General features: G+C 46.9%; 1 protein-coding gene across 2 annotated transcripts in view; it reads right to left on the reverse strand.

Annotated features, from left to right (window-relative positions):
* Nucleotides 1–18002, reverse strand: part of CD38 (CD38 molecule) — a 65417-nt gene extending 47415 nt beyond the window's left edge. Inside the window, exons 1-2 of one of the 2 annotated variants that reach the window (XM_036990594.2) lie at nucleotides 17480–18002; nucleotides 16996–17300 (exon numbers count right to left, since the gene is read on the reverse strand). In XM_036990594.2, coding sequence (XP_036846489.1) covers nucleotides 16996–17249 — 254 coding nt within the window. In that variant the 5' untranslated portion in view covers nucleotides 17250–17300; nucleotides 17480–18002. Of the gene's footprint in view, nucleotides 1–16995 lie in introns of both variants that reach the window. The other variant, XM_036990590.2, reaches the window with a different exon arrangement.
* Nucleotides 18003–25438: the final 7436 nt, after the last annotated feature.

A 25438-nucleotide genomic window follows, 5' to 3' on the forward strand; every position in this document is an offset into this window, starting at 1 on the left:
ACAAGCAACATGATTGTGACACAGAACACAGAGATGTCATCTCTCAGAATGCCAACCAACTGGTGGCACCTATATGGCACGCTGTGTAGAGGATTTTGAGGCCAACAGGGCTCACCCTGTGTGCCGTGTTCAATCAGCAGTGCCTTCCATGGGCATGGTGTTGGGGTGCAGAGGGGGCCCTACATCCTTCCTGACCCAGCTCTAAGAAGTGATGGTTCAAGAGGTGAAATAAACAGCAAAGAACACACCCCGGCACCCTGCCCCAGGGAGGTGTGAGCCAAGGCTTCAGGCCCCTGGTGCATGCTCCAGGGACACTGCATTCTGCAGCCTTACCCGCAGACTCATAATATTTTCTCAAGTACAAAGACAAAGCCCTGAGCTCGGGGACTCAGCCTCCATAAAGGGAGGAGCCCAATGACCTCACAACTTTGCCACCTCACAGCCTCAGCCACTCCACCCCCAGCAGGAAACTTGAGGCCGGGGTTCTTGTTTACAGAGTCAAAGAATGAACTTAGCAAACACCCAAGGCAGGAGAGCCAGGGAGAGGCTTTTATTGAGAGATACAGTGAGAGGACAGACAGAGCTCCTGGCTCGAGCCAGGAGGGGACAAGGGAGCCTGTAGTTGTGTGTTGTCTAGGGGATTTATAGTCAGTTGAGGATTTTTGGGAACCAGATAAAGGGCTTAGGGGTGTGGACTTGTTAAGTGGTCCCTGAATATTTAAAATTAACTTAACAGAAGAAATTTACTGCTCTGATTTCTCCTTGGGATACCCGGCCTCTTGGTCTGGTAGGATATCAAACAAGGCTGCCAGCCCAGCCCCCAGGGTGGGCTGAGGTATTGCCTGTTTGCTAAAGAGTAAATTAAGAATCCTACTTCTTAACTTCCTGGGTATTAAAATGCAATCTCATCTTTAAGGTGGAATCCTTCCTTTTCCTATGTTGTTTGTGGCAGGGCTTGTTTGCCATTATTAATTGCCCAGATTGCAAATCACCTCCTCAGGTCTGAGGGAGGAAAGATAGCACATAGGCCTGGGCCTTTTAGCATGCCAAAGTGAATCTTACACATGATTACAAATGATTAGCATAATAAAAACCTGGGCTACTTTCCTTTATCTGGGGAGTATTAACTGATCTCACTGAAGAATGACTCTAGAGCTTAATGTTTAACAAGGAGTTTGGTAGGGGGTTTCCTTGCATGGAGTTACATTGCTCTGACTGTAAATATCCTGCCTTGCTTTTTCCGGAAGACTTCACCCTACTCTGACTACACCCATGGTCCCTGTCTCAACCTCAGGGTAGGAGGTGGAGGCCAGGCACACCTTCCCCATGTGTCAAGCTCTGCGAGGCAGTCCCAAGCCCCGGCAAGCACCTGCTTCTCCCCACAAGAATCTCTCCACCCAACTGGACTTAAGGTTCAAGAGCAGGCAGAAACCACCTGGCAGGACATGAGAAAGACCGTGGAAAAAGGAAAAGCTTTCTCCTGCTTTTGAGCAATGAGCCTTCATATTCTTTTGCACCAGACCCCCAAGTTGCCTAGCCAGCCCTGACTTATGCTAACTGTACCTAGGATAAACGAAATTGATTAACCAATTTCAAGCTCCATTTCCCCAGCCACAACACATGTGTCCTGAGACTTCCCTGACAGGATTTTGATAAAGTTTAAGAAGAATCAACCATATAAAAGCCTTTGTACATTGCAGACAACTCATAAGCATTGACTCCCAGCCTTTCTTCCTTTAATATTTCTAAGGGGGCTTTTGACAGCTGTTTTCCAAGGGTTTTTCTCTCTTGGAGAGGAAGGGAGGAAGCCGAGAAGCTGTGGGTGTTCACTGTGAGAAAAAACAAAACCTTACCCCAGGCAAAACAACACCTCTCCCTTCAGCCATTAAAAATGATACCAGAACAGTCGCCTGGGTGGAGGGTCAGCAGGAAACACCACTAACTTCTCTAGGAACCTCAGAAGTAAAGCACTAGGCCAGACAACACAGAAGTTACATTTCTCCTTGTCTCTCCACCATCTGATGTGCTCCCAAGGTGTCCAACCAGCCCCTCCTTCTAGAAAATTCTATGCCCAGAGCTACATTCTCCAGATGTCCTGATAGCACCCCTCCCTTCACAGGCCCCAAACTCAGTTTATTTGCTTATGCACTCCAACATTCTTCCACAGATAATTCAGCTCTGTGGTCTGACTTCCCTGTTTGTAACCACAGAAGCACCCAGCCCCATACCTTGGAGCCCCATTTCACTTTCCCTGTTTCACCTTCCACACTCAGTCAGGTGCATCTCTGACTCTCTGGCCACTGGTCTCTGTCTTAAAACCCCAGAATGAAAGGTGGGATTAAAGGAAACCTGATAACCATAGTCCTTTGCATTGAGGACACACAGGTGGATGTGAGGCTGCTAGTCACTCTAATGAAGTTCAGGGTCTAACTGGGAATATGAACATTAAGAAGGTGGTCATTCCATCACCCCAAAGGGAGAACATTCTGGAATTCTTTCCTGTGCGAATACAGTCATTCTCATACTCTTCTGAGTGCTGAGAAAGCCCAGGTTGTGGCCCAGCCAACATGAGGTCCAGACCCTCTCCCCAGTGGGAGCCTCCCAAAGGTCCCATAATCTTTAAAGAACTTTGCAGTTGGCCCACCTTACCCCAACAGTCACATCGTATGCCTCCCAGGCCTCGTTCAACAGGGTAACACACACTCTTCAGAACACTTCTTTGCTAAAATTCTATCAGGAAAGGAAGACCTCATACGCTACCTCTTCCACAAAGTCTTTCCTGAGTCTGTCCCACCAGGTGGTTTGATACTCATTTCTGAATGTTTGTGGCATTGTGCTGGCACTTGGTCACAGCACTTCACGTCTTTCCTTGTTTGAGAGGTGCCTGAGTCCATCTCACACACACTTGCAGAATCCAGCAAAGGGCTAACAGCATAAAGCACCCTCTGCCTGCACAAACCTACTTGCTGTTACAGATCACACTGTCCTGCAGGGCTGTTTCCTGGCCACTCCCCCACCTCCCTACAGGACCCTGGAGAGAAGTACCTTGTTTATTAATTCTTGGAATCCCCACGCCTAGCCCTGAAGGGTCCCCACCAGTAAGATGGCAAACTTCCGGCTTCTCTTCGGGGTCCTCAGTTTCCGCCGGCGCCACCTGAAGCCCAATCACCTCTCGCCCCCCTCCCAATCCCAGCACCTAGCCAACAGCCACCAGCCCTGTAGAAGTGACACCTCAATCAATTCATGCCCCCTCCTATATAACCCAGCACCTTTCCCTAATAAAGCGGAACTCTCCGGTGAATTGCTGCTATGTGTCGCTCCTTTCCTTTCATTGGTGCCGAAACCCGGGAGACGGGACACCCCAACTGGGCCCCGTCTTCCCCTGACACCAGCAGCAGCTTGCCCTCATCCTCTTTTTCCAGCGCTGGCTCATCACACTCACCACTCCTCTCTGGCCTTTAGGTAAGTTTTCCCCCAGGAGTGGGCCACTCTTCCCCGAGCTATCGCAGTGCCATTGACCGTGATCGTTGGGCAAGGCCCTGACGCTCGGGGATGAGGAGGGAACTCTCCCCGCCTCAGGCCTTCACGGCTGCGGCGGACCCTCAGGCCCCTCCCCAAACAGCCATAAATCCCCGCCTCAAGCCTTTACGGCTGCGGCGGACGCTCAGGCCCCTCCTCCAACAGTCATAAATCCCCGCCTCAGGCCTTCACGGCTGTGGCTGACTCTCAGGCACCCCCCTCCAACAGCCATAAACAAGGTGACTCCTTTGTGGATGAGAACGCTCCCTTTTCCCCCCCTCATCCTTCTGTTCCGTCCGCCGAAAATGCCTAGCGCTAGGTACCTCGAGACTCCGGCACTCTGCCTTCTTAGGGAAGTCTGGGTGACGACCCACACTTTCCAAGAAATTCTGACTCGTATACGAGTTTCCGCAGACCACCAAGGATCATCGGGGACGCCCTTTGTCTCCTTGTGGTCTGCTTCCAGTCCGAGGATCTCCGTTCGTCTTCCCCTGTTTGTCTCCTTCTCTGTCCTTTAGCCATGGGAGCCTCCTCATCCCTCCCTGAAAGTTCACCCCTTGAATGCCTGCTTAAGCATCTGGCTACCCTCTCCCTGATGCCTGATATAAAATCAAAACTTCTCCGTAAATATTGCTCCCAAGATTGGCCGACATACCCCCTAGACAATAAAAACCAATGGCCTGCAGGGGGAACTCTTGATCCTAACATCACTCGCGATCTTTTTAACTACTGCCAGTGCCTGAAAAAATGGAAGGAGATTCCCTATATCGAAGCTTTCGCCTCCTCCTCCCCCACCCCCGCCCCCTCCCAAGTTCTCCTAGCCTGCAAGCCGCTGCCCCCGCAGAAGCCTCCCGTTCACTCCCTTCCCCTTCTTCTCCTACAACAGCCCTTCTCCCTTCCTCCCCAACCATCTCCTCCCCCATCTCACCTCCTCCACCTTCATTCCCTGCAGATTAAGCCTGAGCCTTTCAGCCCCCCTTTAACTAGGTCCCAGGGGCCTCCTCCATCTTTGCCCTCATCACCTGTTTCTCCCCTGTTGGGGACTGCCTTTGTCTTCTCACATGTTTGTAGAGAGAATGGGAAAGCACCTCCCCCCATGTCTGAACGCAGCATGGGAAAGCACAAGCTAGAGAACAACCGGTGCAGTCCTTAGAAGTTATCTGTCCACAAAAACATATCTTGCCAAGACTCCTCACTCTGAAAATAGGGAGACCTTGAAGATGTGTAGAAACGCCGCCCCTGCTTCTAGCTATGCCCTTCCCCCACTTGCCGATGTGGCAGGAATAGAAAACAACGCATTCCATAAGTAATTAACTGGAGCCCTGCTGTAGCTCAGTAGAGCATGGGACTCTTAATTCAGAGTCATGAGTTCAAGCCCAACTAGAGCGGCAGAAGTAAGCAGCTGGGCTGCTAGCTGGCAACATGTGGGTCCGATTCTATCTTTCTTTATTTTCTTTGCCCCCCTTCTGCACTTCAGGACCTGCTCGAGTAGGCACGACTAGACCGCGTCACTCCCCCACAGACTGAGCCAGAACCCTTCAGTCCCCCTCAGACTCAGTCCCGAGAGCCTCCCAAAATTATCGCCCCCCTCCGGGAGGTAGCAGAATCCAAAGGCAGCGTGCGCGTTCGCATCCCTTTCTCCTTAAGAGATTTAGCCCAACTAGAGAAACGCCTAAGTTCCTTTTCCACTGATCCCATGACATACATTAGGGAGTTTCAATACACCCTCCAGTCTTACAGCCTCACACATCATGACATTTTCATGCTCCTGGCCAATACTCTCCTCCCTGAAGAGCGTAGATGAGTTTAAGACTTCACCCAAATGCAGGCTACTGAAACCCACAGGACTGACCCCACCTATCCCCCTGGCCCCACTGCTGTCCCCGAACAAGACCCACACTGAAATTATAACACCGCCATGAGTCTCCGCTCTCGAGATATTTTTGCCTCCTGCTTAATAGCAGGTCTGAAAAAGGGCAGCTTGTAAAGTAGTCAATTTTCAAAAGCTCCAAGACATAATTCAAAAGAGAGATGAAATCCCCTCCGAGTTCTTAGACAGACTCACTCAAGCCCTATTACAGTATACTAGCCTGGACCCAGAAACACCTGAAAGAAGACATGTCCTTATGACATACTTCCTAGCTCAAGGCTATCCCGACATTAAAGCTAAACTCAAAAAGTTAGAACAGGGCCCCGCTACCCCACAGACTGAGATCCTAACAGTGGCCTTTAAAGTCTTCCATAAGTGGGAGGAGGAGAAAGAATGCCGTAAACAAAAGACTGATCAGGCCAATTTCCAGATGTTGGCCCAGCTGATAAAACCACAACCTGGGCGCCCCTCTACAAACAAGCCCCCCCAAGAGCTTGTTTCAAGTGCAGAAAAGAGGGACATTGGTCAAGGGCGTGCCCCTCCCCCAGATCTCCTACCACCCCATGCCCCAGATGCCACAAAAAGGGCCACTGGGGGTCTGATTGCCCAACCACCCGAAAGGGAGGCTGGACGAACAACCCCCATCCTAAGCCCGCCGTAGTGGGGCTGGCAGAATAAGATTGATGGGGCCTGGGGGCTTCTCGCCCGACCATTTCCATCACCAAACAGGAGCCCAGGGTTACTTTAACAGTAGACGGTCACCCCATCTCCTTCCTCCTAGATACAGGAGCCACCTTCTCAGTCTTGTGAGAATACCGGGGCCCTACCGCACCAGCCATTACTCCTATAGTCAGAGTAGGAGGTAAACAGATTTTCCCATTAAACCCCCCACCCACCCTTTTATGCACAATCCAAGACAATCCCATACCTTTCTCCCACTCCTTCCTGGTTATGCCCCAGTGTCCCATCCCTTTACTAGGACGAGACATCCTTTCCCTCCTCCACGTTTCCATAACTATATCCACTCCCACAGCCCCCAGTACTCCCTTTCTGATGGCCCTCATAGCTGACGACCCCCCTCTACCCAATGAAAGCTCCAGTTCTGCCCTCATACACCCTGTAAATCCCAAAGTTTGGGACATTACAAGCCCCTCCGTGGCCCTATGACCCCTGCCTCTATCAAATTATGTGACCCCTCTCAGTATATCTGTCAGGCCCAATACCCCCTAACCACTTCAGCCCTCATAGGCCTCCAACCCATCATTCAAGCAGACCCACTCACTCCCCATTTAATACCCCCATATTAGCTGTTAAAAAAACCAACGGATCTTGCCGCCTTGTCCAAGACCTTCACCTCATCAACATAGCCATTGTCCCTATCCATCCCTTAGTTCCAAATCCATACAGCCTCAGCATCCCACTTCTCAGTCCTAGATCTCAAAGACCCATTTTTCTATCCCTCTAGACCCCTGCTCCCAAGATTTTTTCATCTTCACCTGGACTGACCCATACACAAGACATTCTAAACAACTCACTTGGTCAGTTTTGCCACAAAGCTTCCGAGATAGTCCCCATATTTTTAGACAGGTCCTAGCTCAGGACCTCAAACAGTTTCATCATGATCACTCCAAGTCCACCTTATAATACATAGACAATCTTCTACTCTGCAGTCTCTCGTGGGAACAGTCTCAACTTGACACTGCCTCCCTACTTAACCTTCTAGCTTCCAGAAGTTACCAAGTATCCCCTGTCAAAGCTCAAATCTCTTCCCCTCCTATCACTTACCTCAGATTCCTTCTATCTCAACAAAGAAAGTCCATTACCTTAGACAGAAAATGGCTCCTCTCTGACCTGCCCATTCCCAAAACCAAGACAAAAATCCTTTCCTTTCTAGGCCCTTTCTAAGCCTAGCTAGATATTTTAGAACATAGATCCCTAACTTCTCCCTGCACCCTGTTGGCAAGACCCCTATACAACCTCAGCAAGAGCCCCCCTAAAAAACCATTATCCTCCTCACCCCGACACTCCTTCATTAAGCTCCGTCAAGCCCTTGTAGAAGCCCCAGCTCTCCATCTTCCTGATTTGTCGAAGCCCTCCTCATTATACATTCATGAGAGGTCCAGTCAAGCTTTAAGAGTCCTAGGCCAATATTATGGCTCATCCTTTGCCCCAGTAGCTTATATCTCCAAGCAATTAGACCCCACAGTTCAGGGATGGGCCCCCTGCCTACGATCATTAGCCGCTAGACAGCTCTTGCAGAAAGAAGCTCATAAACTGACATTCAGAGCGCCCCTTACCATTCTGTCCCCACATCACCTAAAAGATCTCTTAACCTACAAAAGTTTACAGACTCTCCCTCCCTCCAGACTCCTGACCTTACTGTCCTCTTTCCTCCAAAATCCCGTTCACCCCCTTTGCCATCCATACCCGAATCATGACTTTTTCCTCCTTTACTGCTCTCTTGCTTTTTTTCCTCATTCCTATTGTCTTCCCCACCACCCCAGCCTCCTTTGTATGGCGATTCAAAGTCAGAGAGACTCACACACAGCATCAAACAAAAGTTACTGCCCTCATTGCCACACCAGACTTCCCTCTGAAAAGCTGCTCTGAGCCTTTATACCTCCACTCTCCTCCCTCCACCAAAGTGTTCACTAGCAGCTACCCTTATTCTCCCTACCTCTGCTTCCTCTATGACCAAAAACAAGCCTATTGCAGGCGATGGCCAGACACCTACGGGGGATGTCCCTACTGGTCTTGCGCCATTCACTACATGGGTAACTTCCAGTACCCACAGTATGACTCCTCCAACCGTTTCATGAAATATCCCAACAGCTCATTCTCCTTATCAATCCCAGATCCCTGGGACTCTCGATGGGCTGCCAGAGTCACAGCCTCAGTTTACTACGGGGGGTCCTCGACCCCCCACAGTACCCTTCATATCTCTTGAAAGTATGTTCCCTCTCGCTCCCAGATCTCTCAAGTTGCATCAGATAGCAGACATTCCGAAAAAGTCATTATCCAAACTCTTGACGGCGCCTCTTCATCTTCTTATCCCCGCCCCTCTTCCCATTTCTCCTACTCTTCGTTACAGCTCATTCAGGACACCACCATCTTTCTCAACCACACCCTTAACACAACCAATTGTTTCTTGTGCGCATCACTACAGCGCCCACTGCTGGCCGCCGTGCCCCTTAATATTTCCAACTACTCCTTCCATGCAGAAAGACAACCCCTCTGCCCCCTGGCAGACATACTCCTATGGGAACCAGAATACGCAGATAATCTCACCATCCACCACTGTGTAAGCCCAACTCCACCCCCCTCCAGCGCACTTCACTGCCTCTCTATCTACACCCCTACCTCCGGCTCTAAGACTTTTACACAACCGGGACACTTCTTTTAGTGTAATAGCAGTCTTTTCAACTCACTGCCTCTCAACTCCGATACACCCTGCATTCTCGTCACCCTAATCCCACAGCTTACACTTTACAGCATGGCAGAATTCCTTGAGCTCCAACCTCCCTTGCCCTCGCGCACAAAAAGAGCTGCTTTCCTTCCCATCATGGTCAGTAGCTCTTTGATCACCTCAGCCATTGGGGCAGGGTTTTCGGGAGAAGCCTTGGGTCACTCTCTATAGGCAGTTAGAGATCTCAATGCCAAACTTGAGGGAGCCCTGACATCCACTGCCGATTCCCTAGCCTCTCTCCAAAGACAAGTCACTTTGCTACCTAAAGTCACCCTTCAAAACAGGCGGGCCCTAGATCTGCTTACAGCTGAGAAGGGCGGCACCTGCGTCTTCCTCTGGGAAGAGTGCTGCTATTACATCAACGAATCTGGCATTGTAGAAACTGACATCACCAAACTCACCGACCTTGCCTCCAGTCTCCACTCTGCTTCCAATTCCAACCCATTCTCGTCAATACAAACCCCCTCCTCACCTGGCTCTGGCCCATTGCAGGCCCCATAATAATCATTCTTCTCTCCTGTCTCTTCTTACCCTGTATAATAAAGTTCATCAAATCCCAAGTCAGAAAAATCTCTAATCAAGCTTTCAACCAGCTTTTACTCAGGAACTACCAGCTTCTGGCCACAGAAGATCCCTCACCCTCACGTGACCTCCTCACCACACGCTGAGATGGACCCCTCTCTCCACTGGAAACTGTTCCTGGAAACAATAGCCGCAGACGCCTGGCTCCTGACACCCATATCCTCTTGGCCAACCTATGGTTACAGGGAACCTTCATTGATTTCCAAACCTGAAGAAGTCCACATCTACTCGTCCTTACTGCGGGGAGTCCTATCAACCCTTTCCTCCCAATCCTCAAGCCCTCACTCCCTTCTCCGCCCCTGTTCAGCAGGAAGCAGCCAGAGAGAAAGCAACGTCCACAAACCCATAGAGGAGAAAGGGAGGAATGAAGGGTCCCCACCAGTAAGATGGCAAACTTCCGGCTTCTCTTCGGGGTCCTCAGTTCCCGCCGGCGCCACCTGAAGCCCAATCACCTCTCGCCCCCCTCCCAATCCCAGCACCTAGCCAACAGCCACCAGCCCTGTAGAAGTGACACCTCAATCAATTCATATATATATGAACCAGCACCTATATAACCCTATATAACCCAGCACCTTTCCCTAATAAAGTGGAACTCTCCGGTGAATTGCTGCTATGTGTCGCTCCTTTCCTTTCAAGCCCCACCACCGGGCACACTGAAGTCTTACACTAAGTGAATTTGCTGTTACATACATGCTGTACGTACTCATGAATTTTACTGAGAAGTTAACAAAATGCTAAAGTCATTAAACAGGAGGCACAGGGAACTAGAAATGAAGAATTAGCCGCTGAGAAATCTTGCTAGAATTTTGAAGTGGAAGGAGAAGCAAAAAGAAATTGTGAAATGAAGATAAAGGAGTCAGAAAAGATAGTCAATGTGGGCACAGAATTGCTCATTAGAAGGTAGGGTGAGACAGACGAAGGATTTTCTCTGATAAGTCTCCCACTATGCACGTTTATGTTCCAGCCAGCATGATGTGGGTTTAAGTGAGTTCAATTTAGCGTGCTTCTACAAAGAAACGGGAGTGTGATAAGCAATGTGCTAGACAACGGAGGGTGTCTTGAGGTCGGGATGAAGAGAGCCGTCAGAGAATTGCTCTTCCTGTCTCTATGCAGCCATCAGCTGTCCTTGAAATTCATGTTTTGTACATACAACATGTACAAAACAGCAAATTCACATTTAGTATAAGACTTCAGTGTGCCTGTGGTGGAGCTAGGCATGGGGATTCCAAGAATTAATAAACAAGGTACTTCTCTCCAGGGCCCTGTAGGGAGGTGGGGGAGTGGCCAGAAATTCATCAGTCTGAAATTCATGGGCAGGGCTGGTTTTCCCCCAGATGAGAAGATTCATGGAGCTGAAGCTACACTATTCAGAGCCTGTCCAGAGACCCCAATCACTCTAGCTGCTGGCTCTCTTCCACCCTTCCACATTCCCTGGGTCCTGACTGCAGCCCGGACTCAGGACTACTGCCTGGAAGTGCACCCACAACATCCCCAAACCGTCAGTGCTAACAACTTGCTAACACACTGGTGAGTCTCAGCCACATGTCTCCTGGGTCTCACAGGCCCAGGGCCATCCTGGTCAGAAGGCAGCGCCTGGGTGTGGACCTTGAGATAAGAGATCAAGTGTAATTTCTTCAGGAGTGTTCTGCATTTAACATTCCTGATTCCACTCAAAAAAAAAGGCCAGCTCCGCAACCAGGGACAAGTTTCCTTGCTCACCTGCCCACACTAACAGACCGGCAGAAAGCGAGCTCTGAGGCGGTGAGAGATTTTGGAAAAGAAAAACCAAGGAAAAGAAGTAAGTGAAGAAGACCAATCCAAACCTACAAAGAAATACGAAGAAGCTATTACAAAATTAACCATCTATATGCCCAGAAAAGAAATTGACAGATTTGGAAGTGTTTGTTGAAGTTGTTTAATATACATAGCTCTGTTTGCTTCCATTGTTTGTAATATACTGGTTTGCATACAATTCATTTAATTCAACTCAATATTTTTGCTTATTATATTCCAGGTACCATATGAGGTCCTCTATGTATCACTCAACAAACACCCGTAGAGTCAATGAGCTTACACTCCAGGAGGCATGTATGAAATTCTTACCATGTTTGAATCAAGTTAATAAAAGGTAATAAAGTAGAAAGCCATTGATGAAACAGAAGAATGAAAAAGTAAGAAGGAAATGAAAATTTAAAAGCTAACATCAAGATATATGAAGGGTTAAAGCATTCCACAAAATTTTTGTTATTCCTGCCATCGAGCGGTAGAGTTTGTTTTCTTTCCTCTTGAATCTGGACAAGTCTGATGGCTGTTTTAACTAAGAGAATGTGGTGGAAATGATGCTATGCCAGTTATAGATCTAAAGCTTTAAAAAGGCCTGCCAGGCTCCACTTTTAAGAGTTTAGGAACGCTAAAGAAATTGAGCTGCCTCATGCAGAGATCATGTGGACAAACCACAAGGAGAGGCCCTGAGATGACACAGGCACCACGGCTCCATCATGTCAGCACAACATTTTAGACATTCCAGCCAAGTTAATCGCCCAGATGAGTACAGCCCCCGTTGACATTACAGCAAACAGACACCAGCCAGCTGATCTCATACCATCTACAGAATCATGAAAGATAAGAAATGGTGGTTGTTTCAAGTCACTACATTTTAGGGTTGCTTATTATGTGGCAGTAGATAGCCAAAACAGAAAATGGTACCTGGAAGTGAGGTGCTTTATAACAAAAACCTAAAACATGTGTATGATGGGTCATTCTCTGTGTCAGCTTGGCTAGACTCTGGTACCCAGATACTTGGTCAAAAGCATCTGGATGTCGCATTTAAGTGGATAAACTTTGAGTAAAGCAGATTACCCTCTATAATGTGGATGGGCCTCGTTTCATCAGTAGAAGACTTTAAGAAAAATACTGAGGTCCCTCAAGGAAAAGGAAATTCTGCCAGCAGACTGCTTTCTCACTCAAGGTGCAACATCAGTTCTTCCCTAGGGCTCCAGCCTGCCTGCCTGCCCTGCAGATTTTGGGCTTGTCGGCCTCCACAATCACGTGAGTCAATTCCTTATGGTAAACACATCTTTCCCTCCTTTTCCCTCCTCTCCCTGACAGCTACAAGTGGCGCTAGCACTGGGGACCGGGTGGCCGGCTGCAGTGAGAGAGGCCTCAAGGAGGCTCTTGGTGAAGTTGGAGGGTAGGGGAGGAAACTGTCATTAGAGGCTAGGGAAAAGGTGCCCCATGTTACACACTGGTAGAAATTTGGTAACCCTGTCCTGTGCAGTAATGGCGCTAACAGAAATATATCTAATGAACGTGGTAATTTGGCAAAGAAGATTTCCAGGCAGAATATTGAAAGTGGCCCCTACCAACAACTGTAAGATACAAGCTGATTTCAGAAATATTAAAATGTAAAAGCAACCAAAAAAATTTAATAGAAAGGTGGAAGTGCTGATTCATTTCTTAGCTGCATACCGTAACAGACAGAGAAAACAAGAGAAGTGAATGGAAAAAGAACTGTTTCTTTTTCATCAGAATCAAGAGCAAACATTTCCAAGTTAAGATTTGCAAGGTTTGAAAATTTGCGTTTTCATTCCTAGTGTCTCCTGGTAAAAGAATGTCAAAGTAAACAATGGCCTGGAGGCAATGATCACATCCAGGACGCTGCCAATAAAACCTGTTCTCAGGGTCAAGATTTCAGGGGTGTGACTGTGAGGCTCTCAGACATGTGGAGAAAGAGGGACGCAGCCTACCCAGCACCTCAGGTGACACCAGCCTTTCAGCTGACCCCCAAGGCATCATTCACAGGAGCAGTGCCCAATCTGTTTTGCATATTTCCAGCTTAGCTGAGCCTGCAAATGACTTCAGCTCCAGCCAACATCACAAGAAGCAGAAGAACCACTTAGCTAAACTCAGGCAACCCAGAGTCGTGTAAAATAATAAAATAATTTATATTTTAAGTCACTGTTTTGCAGTGGTTTATTATGTAATCCTAGGTAAGCAAAATACCAATTATAGATAATTTGTAGATCACTGAAGAAGAATAAGAAGGAATGAAAATTACAGTAAGCCTACTGACGGCAGTGGAATGCTAACTGTATTAGTATCGGGGGTTAATAATTCCATTAACCCAGCACTGCCATGTTACTATCTCTTTTCCTTTACATTCAGTTTTACATAGTTACAATTAGTATATGCATAATTATTTTACTGGCCTTGTTCAGCATGGTATCATATAACATCACATTTTTATACACCAATGTTTAGTTTTAATAAAGACCTGAACAGAGCAAAGAACTAGGTCTAAGTAGAAATACCAGGTTGAATTCCTGACGTCAATTGCTGCCTGGGCCCAGTATAAAATACCCAGGCAGGAGAGTGATCTAGCAAGGGATGGATCAGAGAAGAGGGTCACAGGGATTTCACAATTCATCAGGGAAAAGATTGCTAATGTTAAGAGGGTATGACTATGAGGGCCATAGCATGCCAGACTTTCAACAACATAGAAAGGAGGAAATAATTGATCAGAGTCATGCTTACAGTTTAAGTTCCATGGCGGGTGACAGCAGAAACTAGAAGGGTTGCAGTGATAACAGCAGAGAAAAAGAAAACACCGTATATTATCTACAATGCATAAAGAATTCCCATAAAACAAACAGACAAGCAACTTGATAGCAGTAGCAAGGATCTAAATAGGAAATGCACAGAAAAAAATAAAATTACCCAGTAAACCTATACAACATGCTAACACCCCATGATAATCAAGGAACAATTCGATGTTCTCTTTCTCATAACTAAAAGGAGTTGATGTTATTCAACAATGAAGAGACTGTGGGCAAGCATGTTCCCTGATAGATGTGATGGGAGTATACAGTGGTACACTTATTCGGGAGGGAATTTAGAAACACTTATCAAAATTTAAAATATGCATAATTCTCCCTTTGATCCAATAATTCAGAAGCCACTAGAAATCTATCCTACAGAAACACTCCCATATATGCACAAAAATGTATTCACAAAGATGTTCACTGAAGCATGTTTCTGTCAGTTGAGATGAAAGCTTCATGGGAGGGGAACTTTGTCATTCACTCCTGTATTGCCAATGCCAATAACTAGAACGCTGCCTAGAATACAGTGAATACAGTAGATGCTCAGAAAATATTTGTTGAATGAACAATGGGACTGAAAATTGTAAACTTATTTTTGTCAGTAGGAAACAGTTACATCTACCCTATGGAATAGCATGATCTGTTAAAAAGAATGAGATAAATCTATATGTACTGACATTGAAAGATTTCCAAGACCAAGTGATAGTTAAGTTAAAAGAAGAAAAAAAATGAAACATAGAAACAACATAAATTACATCATTGGAGTTCTGATTTACTCGATTATGATTTAAATAAATTTAATACTAGGTATGCATTTTGATGTTGGCCTTTATATTTATTATTGTTGAAAATTGTCTGTGATATTGCATTTCCCCAAACACAGAGCATTTTGAGCACTTACTATATATCAGAGTTGTTCCTTTTACTCATAATTTCACTGTGCAGTAGGTGCTCTTATTCCATTTTACAGTTGAGAACGCTGCGGCAGAGCAAGTAAGTACCCCAAGTAACACTGTGACAGAGCCAAGGTTTAAACACAGCAGAGTGACCCCAGAGTTCAGGCTCTTAAACCACACAGGATAAAGTGACGTATGTTCTGGTTGAAACCTGTCGACTCAGCATAATTATTAATAGCATTCCCCTTCTTTTCAAAAAGTCTCCAGTTATGATCAGTAAATTTTATGGTCACTCTACCTACAGAATATGCATAAGTAGGAGCTAAGAGTTTGGTTGCTGGAGCCAAGTTTGGGGCAGTTTACTCAAACTCTCTAGTTTGTTCATACAGGAAATGGAGATAGCAATCCTGTCTCAAATACTTGTTAAAGGACTAAATGATCTTATATTTTCTTAAGTGCCTGGCACATCGTAAGTATCACATCAATTACTAACCCATTTCTATAAAGTGTGTGGGGGGAGTGTGCATATATTGTGAGATATCTTGGATGGATGTTCAAAAAATATTAATACAGGATATCCTCTGTTATTATTTTTGAGAATATATACATACACACATATGTATATGTTGAACATATATATACACGTATACCTATATGTGTGCTTAATACTAAGCAGGCATCCTGACAAACATTAGCAAGTTATGTGGCTTCTGTGACACATCTTGCTTGCTATAGGGATGTGAAAATGTAAACAATAGTGTGAATTTACCAAAGATAACTGAACAATAACAAAAATTGTTTAACTGTCAAATTAAGGTGAAAATAAAAAGATTGCTTTTATCATTATCATTCAGACTGGATAGCACTTGATTTAATTGATCCTTTAGGTGTAACTTGAAGAAACGCCTCAACTTCCTTTCTCTCTCAATGAACTGTTGATTTGTAAACAAAACACTTAAGGGTCCCTGGCAATCTTTGGACCCGAACAATTTGCAAGTAAGACCTCTGGTATCTGTATGCGAATCGAACCGTTGAGCGCACGCGGGGAGGTGGAGGGTGGCATTTTACCCCCCATTTCCCCGGATTGCGACTGTTTTGGAGGCGGACTCTTGCGATCTAAAACTCACAGCACAAAACCGCGGCTCCCCCTGCCGGTCTTGGCACCTGAGAAGTAGCTTGTTATTTCCCAGCTCATTCTACTTTACGTATAAATTAAAAAATGAGTTTTCTGGATGAAACCAAGTCCTAAGAACAGAAGTCAAGAAAGCGGTTCCCTCCGCAGGGGACTGGTATTGAGCTGGGAGGGGGCAGGAGGAACCTCCCGGGAATGTTCCATGGACTTGATGTGAGGGGTGTTTCCTGGGTCTGTACAGATTCGTCGAGCTGATGCACCTTACCGTATGTCAATCTCGATTTTTAAAGTTCTTGCTGTTTTGTTTTGTTAATGAGTTCTCTGGTCACGTTCTCTGAAGGCGCGCAACAAGTATCGGGGTGATGTTTTTTATTAATGAATAGAACTCATTGCAGTGGTCTGGCTCTTCGGACACCCTTTGACAGCTTGCCCGCCACCGCAGGCTCTGCAAGCCCCCTAACCAGATGTCATCTGTAACTCTCAGAGGCACGCTGCGGTCAGAGATGGCGCGCGGAAATCCCCAGCAAAGTGAAAAATGTCAGCAACCTCAGCTCCCACAGGTTATTTCCGTCCGGGCCGGGGGCTGGGAGCGCGGACGGGGCTGCGCCCTGGCACCGCGCCTCTCGGCGCACCTTGCGCGGCAGGCGGGTCCCTCTGCCAAGCGCTCCCCGGGGTCGCGGGCTGGGCCAGCGAGCAGCGCGTTCCCCGCCTGCGCGCTCCGTGCGCTCTGCGCCCTCGCCAGGCGCTCCCGCGGCCGAGGAACCCCAAGCCCAGCGCTCCCCACTCAGTGCTTTCCAGCTGGCTCTCAGCTGACCCGGAATAGAAGGGCCTTTGTTCGGACAGTCCTGACAGCTGCTCCGCGCGCGGTGCCCAGCCGTGTCCAGCCCTGCCCTGCCGTGCCGAGCCGTGCTCCCCAGATGCCCACTCACCTGAACTCAGGCCTCACAATTTCCGTGTAGGTGTAACATCGCCCCAGGACGATCTCGTAAAAATGGGCCGTGGTGCCCGAACCCTTCCACTCCTTGTGCTTGGGCGGCTGGCGCCATACCAGGATTCCCGCCCCCACCGCGATGATCACCACAACGAGGAGGCAGCCGAGGACGCAGAGGCAGATCTGGGATCTCTTGGAGAGATCGCAGCAGGGTTTCTCCTCGGGCACCAGGCTGAATGTGTGGCTGGCCATGGAATCCGAGGCGGGGTCGCCGGCGAAGTTGCAGGGGTGGCAGGCAGGAGGCTGGGCAGAAAAGAGGAGAGAGCTAGCCCTGTTCTGAAATTGCCCTCCTCTTTATCTTTCACTTGCCTTTTCTCGGCTTCCCTTCCAACCCCCACCCCTCTTTCAAAGTTCTGTGGCCGGCTGGACCAATAAGGATTCAAAGGACTTAAAAGACTTCAACAGTTTCTACAGCCACTCACTTCCTGACTCTGAGCAGCCCAGGACCCAAACTGTCCATCTCCAGGGAGAAGCAGGTGCCTTCCCCTTCCTTGCTCTGCGGATGCCCTAGGAACAGTACGCTTCTGGGCTAGCTGCCTCTATCCCCCTTGCCCTTTACACTTCAGCCATGCGTGATCTGTAAGGGAAGTGTGAAGGCTGGCTGCCTGCGTCTGTCCCTGTGTACAAGTGACGCCTTCTGCCTGGGAAGGAATGCTCTACCTCTGCTGTTTAGCATTACGAATGCCTGCTCAGACCACTTCAAGAGTCTTTGCCCCTTCTCTCAAGTGACATCAGTCCTTAAGTTTTGTATTCAAAAGTGGATCCATCACCCACTGGCTGGGTGACTCTGGCAAGTTACTTAACCTTTCTGTGCTCCAGATGTAAAGCAGGGATAACAGCAGTACCTATTTCATGGGGTTGTTACGAGGATTAAGAGAGTTCGTATTTACGTGTTCAGCACAATGCCTGGCACATGCTAAGTACTCAATAAATGTTGGTATTATTACCTGCTCTGTGAGGCCGTGGAGGAGATGCAATTCTGTAATCCACAGGGTATACTTGGGAAAGTGTCTGGCATGCAGTAAGCACTCTTAAGTGGTGGTTTTCCCAGATGTCCCCTGCCTGTCCTTTCTCAAGTTTCCTGTGCACTAGGACAATCTGTGACACTTCAGCAGAGACTTAAGGAAAATGAAAGAATAAGCAACAACTTCCTGGGGTAAAAGTTTTCCAGACAGAGGGAATAACAGGTGAAAATATTCTGAGGCAGAAAAGCCCTTGGCCTGTTCTAGGTGCAGCAGAGAGGCCATTAGAACTGGAACGCAAGGTTGAAGGAGAGAATTCAGAGGGTAGAAGGAAGCCATCTCACCTGTGGCCCTGTAGGACAGGATAGAACTTTTTGGGCTGTGAATTTTATTTTCAACCTATTCAAGGTCACCAAGTGACTTGACCAGGCATGGCATTTTAAAAGCTCAATCTGGCTTCTGCATTGAGAATAAATTGTAAGAAAGTAAGCATAGACAGATAGAGACCTGTAATGATGACTTTAACCAGGAGAGTTGTAACGAAAGTGGCAAAGAAAAAAAAAAGCTGTTCGATTCTGGAGACAGTCTGCAGGTAGGAGCAACAGGATTCGCTGATGCCCTGGACAGGAGCTTGTGAGGCAGAGAAGCCAGAGAGGACTCCAGGGATTCTGGCCTGAGTAACCAACCCAAGGAGGATAGCATCGCCATTCGTGGCAAGGGGAAAACTGAGGGTGAAGTAGACTTGCTTTAGGGAGAAAGGCAGGAAACAAAAATTTAGCTTTAGAGGTGTTAAGTTTGGGATGCCTGGTAGATCTCCAAGAGGAGACGTCACATGGCTAATTAGTAATAAGCATCTGGAATCTGGGCAAGGGGTCAGTGCTGAAGTTATAAATACAGTAGGCTTCAGCATATGGGTAGTTTTTAAAACCAAGAGGATAAATAAGATCACAGAGAGAGTGTGTGCAGGAACAGAAGGAAAGAGTTCCAGAGATTCAACTGTGGGGTGTGCCTATAGTTAGGCCAGAAAGACCAGGAGAGCGTGAGCAGAGAGCTGGGAAGAGAGACCCCTGGGCCAAGAGGCAGGGCCCTGGGGCAGTTAGCGGGGGTAGGGACAAGCACTACTCCAGAGGAACGTCGAGGACAAGCCCAACGAGAGTAGGTCTGTGAGAGTATGTGAGAAGAGAATGTGGTCTCAGTAAGCTAGATGATTTGTTTTAAAGAGTTTTCTGCCAGAAGGACTAGAGGAATGAGGACATAACTGGGGGACTCAGGAAGGAACACTGTGTTCTGAGAAGAGACCGATAGCAGTATGTCTGTAGGGTGGCAGGATAAACAAGCAGACAAGCAACGGCTGATAATGCAGGAGAGGAGGACATTGCTGGGAAAAGCTCGGAATTTGGGGAAAGTGTATGTGTAGGTGAGAGGTGGGTGTGGGTAGGAGCTCTGCCATCTCACAGAAGGAAGGTGGGACGTGGCTTTAGGGGCTAGCAGGTTAGTGAATTTGCTGACAGAAACACGTGGTCATTCTCTTTTGATTGCATCTCTGAGATGAGGTCAGCCACTGAGCGCGGGTGGATGCTGGTACAGCTGCAGGACGTGGGCACAGCAGATGGAGTCAGGAAATGAGAGTGGCTCTCAGCGCATCAGCAAGTGGTCAGGAATGCAGAGAGGCCCGTCAGTGAGGGGCATTCTGTGGTCCAGCCATTCCCTTCTACCTAAAAGAAAGAGCAAAAGGAGGCAGAGTTGGATTTGATGGGGTGGGATTTTGCCTGCTGCATTCATTCACCTGGGCTATCTTAACAAAGCCACAGAGTCCGCTGTGGCCTGAACAACACCAAGTTCTTGTCTCCCAGTTCCAGCGGTTAGAAGTTGAGTGCAGTGTGTCAGTGGGGCTGATTTCCTCTGAGGCCTCTCTCCCTGGCTTGGATACGGCTGCCTTCTTTCTGGCTGTGTGTCCCCCATGTCTGTGCTCCAAATCCTTCCTGGAAGGACAGCAGTCTTGTTGGATTAGGGCCCACCTCGCTGACCTCATTTTAACTTAATCACCTCATTAAAGGCCTTTCTCCAAATAGTCACATTCTGAGGTGCTGGGGGATAGAACTTCAACATATGAATTTGGGGGAACACCATTCAGCCCATAACAGTAGGTAAGTAAAAAGGAGTAAGAGAAAGGCAAGGAAACTGAAAGTTTAAGCAAAGTTAGAATTTTAAATAGTGGACCCTGGTACGTAAGTCCTGCAGCAACTGAGGGGAGAGCCAGAGGACAGTGTGAGACTCTGAAAAGCCAAGATCCCACGCTGGTCCTGCGGAGGTCAGAGGGCATGGAGGCGGGAACAGCTCCGCTTGCAAATCTCTCCATCGCAGACTGAACTGTTCATCTTCCTCCTTCAAACCTGCTCCTTTTCTGGGCTTTTGAACTGCGTTAAAAAGTATCCACATCCCCTAGTTGCTCAGGCTAGAAACTTCCAAGTCTTCTTTGATGTTTCCCTGCCCAGCATCCCACACATCCACCTGAAGTTACTTCCCTCTCCTGAACATTATTCACGAAATATCCACTTTATTCATCTCCACCACCACCAGCTTAGTCCAAGAGAAAGTCCGCCTTTCTTTCCCACCGACTAACCGCTTCCCACCCATTCTCCCCAGCCTCTGCCATCCAGGGTGGTGGCTTTCTTTAAGCTGCCCTATTTAAAGATGTAACTTTTGAAATGTCCCTCTGCTCACCTTCTACCTGCTATGGACGCAGCAAGCAAGCATGAAAGCCTGGGCTACTCCTCCAGCCCCCACGGGCGCCACTCTCTGCCCAGCCCAAGGCCCTGCAGTCCTGCTGGCTTGCTCTCCGCCCCCAGCCAGCCCTAGCTCTTCTCTGGGGCTGGGCCCTCACAGACGCCACTGCCTCTCCCTGCGAACTCCTACTCGATGGGATATCCTCAGGAAACCCTTCCTGATCCCAGGTAGTTTCCAGACTGGGGTTGGGTCTCCAAGGTGGACCCTCTCCTCACAGAATGCCAGCAGGTGCCCTGGGACAATATAGCTCTCCAAGGCTCCAGTCTGAGCAGCCCAGCCCTCTGAGAATTTCTTGGAGGTGTCCTCTCCCAGCTAGACCGGGGCTTTGTTTAGGCCTAAGCTGGCAGGAATTGAAGTTTGAATGACTGGAGTTTTATTTTCAGCACCCACTCGTCCACCCTTTCCAAACTGGATTCAAAGGGGTGTTCACCAATCCCAGATCAAAACAAAATTATATGGAAATAGGAGGACAAATATTGGTATCTATCCTTCCAGCCTTTTTTTCTTCATCTTTGGCAGCTTTAAAAGTGGTGATAATATATACTATTTTACATATATATATACATACACACACACATACATACACATATATTTATGATGTCGTTTTTTACTTTCTGCTCTTTCCACTTCAGTGTGTATGTATGGTCCCTGCCAGGCCACGTCTCCCCACAACAGAACCACCGAGCCCAGGCTCAAATCCAAACTCCCCACCCCTTGGTAGCTCTTCGAGCTAGGCATCTCATCCTATAACAGCGCTGTGTCTCCCACTGGCTTGTAAGAACTTGTGAGTGCATGCATAAAGCCAAGGGCAGCCAGCTTCCCTGGTAAACTCTAGAAATGGGGCTTCCTCCTTGCCTCATGCCTCTCACTGAAAGGTCAGATCCATGAGCCAGGCCCTGAGCATCACTGGGAAGCACAGGGTGGACCTGTTTTTCCATAACATTATTTCCTCTTCAAATCAGAGTACTGACACCAGAAGAAGGAGCAATAAACACCGTATTCATTCAAAGACAGCAGAAAGGCACACTCATTGATTTCAAAAGTATCACAGCCTGTGGTCTGTTTTTTTCTAGCAGTCTTATGAGAAGGAAAGTAGCATGATTTCTCCTCCCACATTCTGAAACTGAGCAGGGCCCGACTGTGTATTCACTCTTTATTCTGTGTTTTCCATGAAATAAGATTTAACAGGACTTGGAAGAATGCCTTGAAATACCTGCAGTTCACTTGAGCTGCCTGTGCTTCCTGGGAATGCCCTGGCTTGCTTGCTTATTGAATCTGCCTGGAGACGTGAGTGCATGAAAAGTCAACCATTCAGCCACTTCCTCAAGGCCAGCCTCTGCCTAGCAGACTCGGTGACTTGTCAGCTCTTTCCACCCTTCACCTGGTTACCTGCTCTTCCTGAACATTCAGGTGATAAGCACCAACAACAAAAATGACAAAGTATAAAACAATTGGTTGCGTTTATTTGGAGTCTTAGCAATTACAACCTGAGAACATAGATGTGGGAAGAAACCCAAATGCACGCTCTGAAGGAGGCAAATGACTTCAGGTTTTTAAAGGCAAAAAGGGGAACTCTGAGGCGGCTTACATGAATTATTTCAAAAGAATTATGATCGACTAAAGCGACTGTCACCTATATTGAGCTATGCACAGTTGACTAAGGCTGTTCACTAGGTGAAAAGTCCACTTCGTTGTGGGCAGTAATTGTTTGCCCAGGAAGTTTATGATTTGACAGAAGACAATGTTTAACACATTCTTCCAAGAGTCAGTTTCAAAGAAGAGAAATGTAGGTAGACCCCATTTCCTTCATGGCCCCCAACTCTATTTTATTTACTCTCAGTGCCAGTGTTAACTCCTTTTTGTCTACATTCACATTTCCCCCTTTTTGTTTGAGATCTTTCTTTCTAGAAGGCATCACTTTTCAATCTTTTCTGGTCATAGTCCCATTGCAGTGCTGGAGTGAGCTGTGGTCTGCTCAGAGTCTGTCTTGTCCCTTGGAGGGGAGAAAAAGTATTGGTATGAAGCACTGGGCAAACATGTTTTATGAGAGCCATGGAAACAATCATAACTCTTACATTGTGGGTCAACGTGCAGCAGTGAGACACACAAGCATCAGCAGTTTTAATATAATGAAGAGTGAACAAATGAGTATAATAAGTAGGAGAATTATTCATAGACCTGAACATAAAAGAAACCCAAGCTTGGGATGAATCTGCCCGTTGAAAACATCCAGAATTTGAAAAGTAGCCAAACTAGGGTAAAATCTGAGTGCCCTTTTAAAGATCTGACTAGCTTAAATAACTTGGTGGTTTCTAGTTCTACTTACTGTGAGGTATTTACCCAAATACAGCAAGAGATGTTAGCTATGGCATGAACTCCTCCTTGGGTGGCAAGCAGGTGATCTAAAGCTGTCCCATTATTGAAGATCACTCAGGCTAGGGGATCTAAAAACCATGGTTACCGCCTTGTAAGAAGTTCTACTATGTGTAAAATAAAAATCATAAGGATTCCTATACAGAGAAATAGTAGTCCAAAGATTTCAGCAGGCTTTATGAGTTTCCATTAAGTTTTGACAATTACAAAGGAATTACTGGCCTGTTCCCCACTTGAGAAATCAGTCTATTCAGATGTCATCTGCTTCTTTTTTCTGTGATGTGGTTAGTTTGAGGTCTCCAGTTGATATAGTAGCTCAGTTGGATGTTGGAGCCTTTTTAAAAATAAGAAACATGAATTCATGAGTCAGTGTCTTCTGATTTAGTGGCATAAGGATTGGTTAGCAGCACCTGGTATGGTCCCTTCCAGGAAGACTGCAGGGAGTCTTTGCAGAGGTATCTTTTCCAATAAACCATGTATCTAGGTTGAGGGCCTTGATGTATTTATGTCTTTGTCTCCAGGGAACACACTGTGAAATAAGTTCTACCAACCTCCCATTTCTTTGAGGGACCTGAGTTAGTTCTTTAGAATAATTCATCATTTCACCTATCAGTAAGCTGGGTTCATATGCCCAATGATCTAAACTCATTGATCTTCCGGTAATAATTTGAAAGGGTGAGAGTTTATGTCTCCCACAGGGAATGGATCTAATTCATGAGTACTAGGGGGAGAGCTTTTGGCTATGGCAGATGGAAAGATTCCGTAAGTTTGCCAATTGGGTTTTAAATGCCACTGGTTCATTCTACAAGGCTGGATGACCAAGGGTGATGGATTCAGTGGAAATGCTGCATTAGTGGCCAAATGTGACAAACAGCTTGTAATATCTGTCTACTGAAACGAGTTCCTTGGTCACTGTGAAGTTCCAAGGGTATCCCCCGGTCTGGAATACCTTTCGGCAGTAATAGTCTTCCTGCTGCTTAGGCTGTAGCTCTGCCACATGGAAAGGTTTCTACCCAATAGGAATAATACAAACCAATATTAAAATATATTTGTACCCTTGAGAATGTGGCAGCTGGATAAAAATCCAATTGTCATATCTCAGAGGGTAGGGCTAACAGTGGCAGGATTTAAAGAGGAACAGCAAGCAATAGTGACATTTAGAAGTAATAGTAAAAGAATTTCATTAGAGGTAAAGGGCTTTAGAAAAAGAACAGGGATAGAAATTAGGCTATTGGGGTCTTCTTGAAGGTTTGGACCTAGGGTTTGATATTTTAAAACATGTCATCCTTTTTAGATGAGGAGATATGAATCTGATGGGCTTCAAGAAAATATCCACCCAATAAATGAACAGGAGCTGAAGGGCCCAGAAGGAACAGATGATTTCCTTGAATGGGTCCCATTTGGAATGGGATGGGGAGGGATTTAAAAACAGTCATAAGGCAATTAGAAACCCCGAACATGTGTGCAGTTTGAGTACTCTGAGGAAGGGAATGTGAGAGGCAATTAGAAACCCTGAACATGTGTGCAGTTTGAGTACTCTGAGGAAGGGAATGTGGGGTTTAAAACTGACAGTCACTCCCATGACTATTAGGTCTCAGTTATCTCTCACCCTGTGATTAGATCAATATCCCCCAGTATTGGTTTTATTTTAAATTGGTCCATGATGACAGAGGGTGGGGTTAAGAGGGGCCTCAGGAAGGGTCAGAGTCCCTGGGCAGAAGGGGAGTTTGGCTAAAGAAGGATAAACAGGAGTGGGTAGTAAAGATGGAGAAGGAATGGTATGTGGAGCTGCTGGAGGAGAAAGAATTTGTAAAGATTTAGCTGATTTTCCTAATTTGGAAAGCCTCTTAGAAAAGTATGAAGTGAGTCCCTGCAGGGAAGTCACCTTGCCAGTGTTTTTCTTGGAAACCTCCAGATATCAATTAGAATAAGTTTCCCATTCATTTTGTCTGGTTTTGTAAATATTTTTTCTAATATTGTGCACAAGTATACCAATTTAGGAAATTCATATGAGCCCCATCTTGGTCAATGGAGTCTTAGATCACCCCAGGTAATGCATTTTTCACTAGGAAGGACCATATTCCTTAAGCATGAGTACAGAAGGAGTCCAACTGGGAGCTAGTTAATAGAGGACCTACTTTGAAGAATTATTTCCCATAAGTGAGTACTCACCAGAAAAGTAACAAGAACCTGAAACCTGAATCTTCCACTCAAAAATTAGTGAAGACAGAATCCTCCCATCAGAGTACAAGAGCCAAT

Source organism: Manis javanica, chromosome 5 (assembly GCF_040802235.1).
Source record: "Manis javanica isolate MJ-LG chromosome 5, MJ_LKY, whole genome shotgun sequence".
In the NCBI taxonomy this organism is placed as follows: domain Eukaryota; kingdom Metazoa; phylum Chordata; class Mammalia; order Pholidota; family Manidae; genus Manis; species Manis javanica.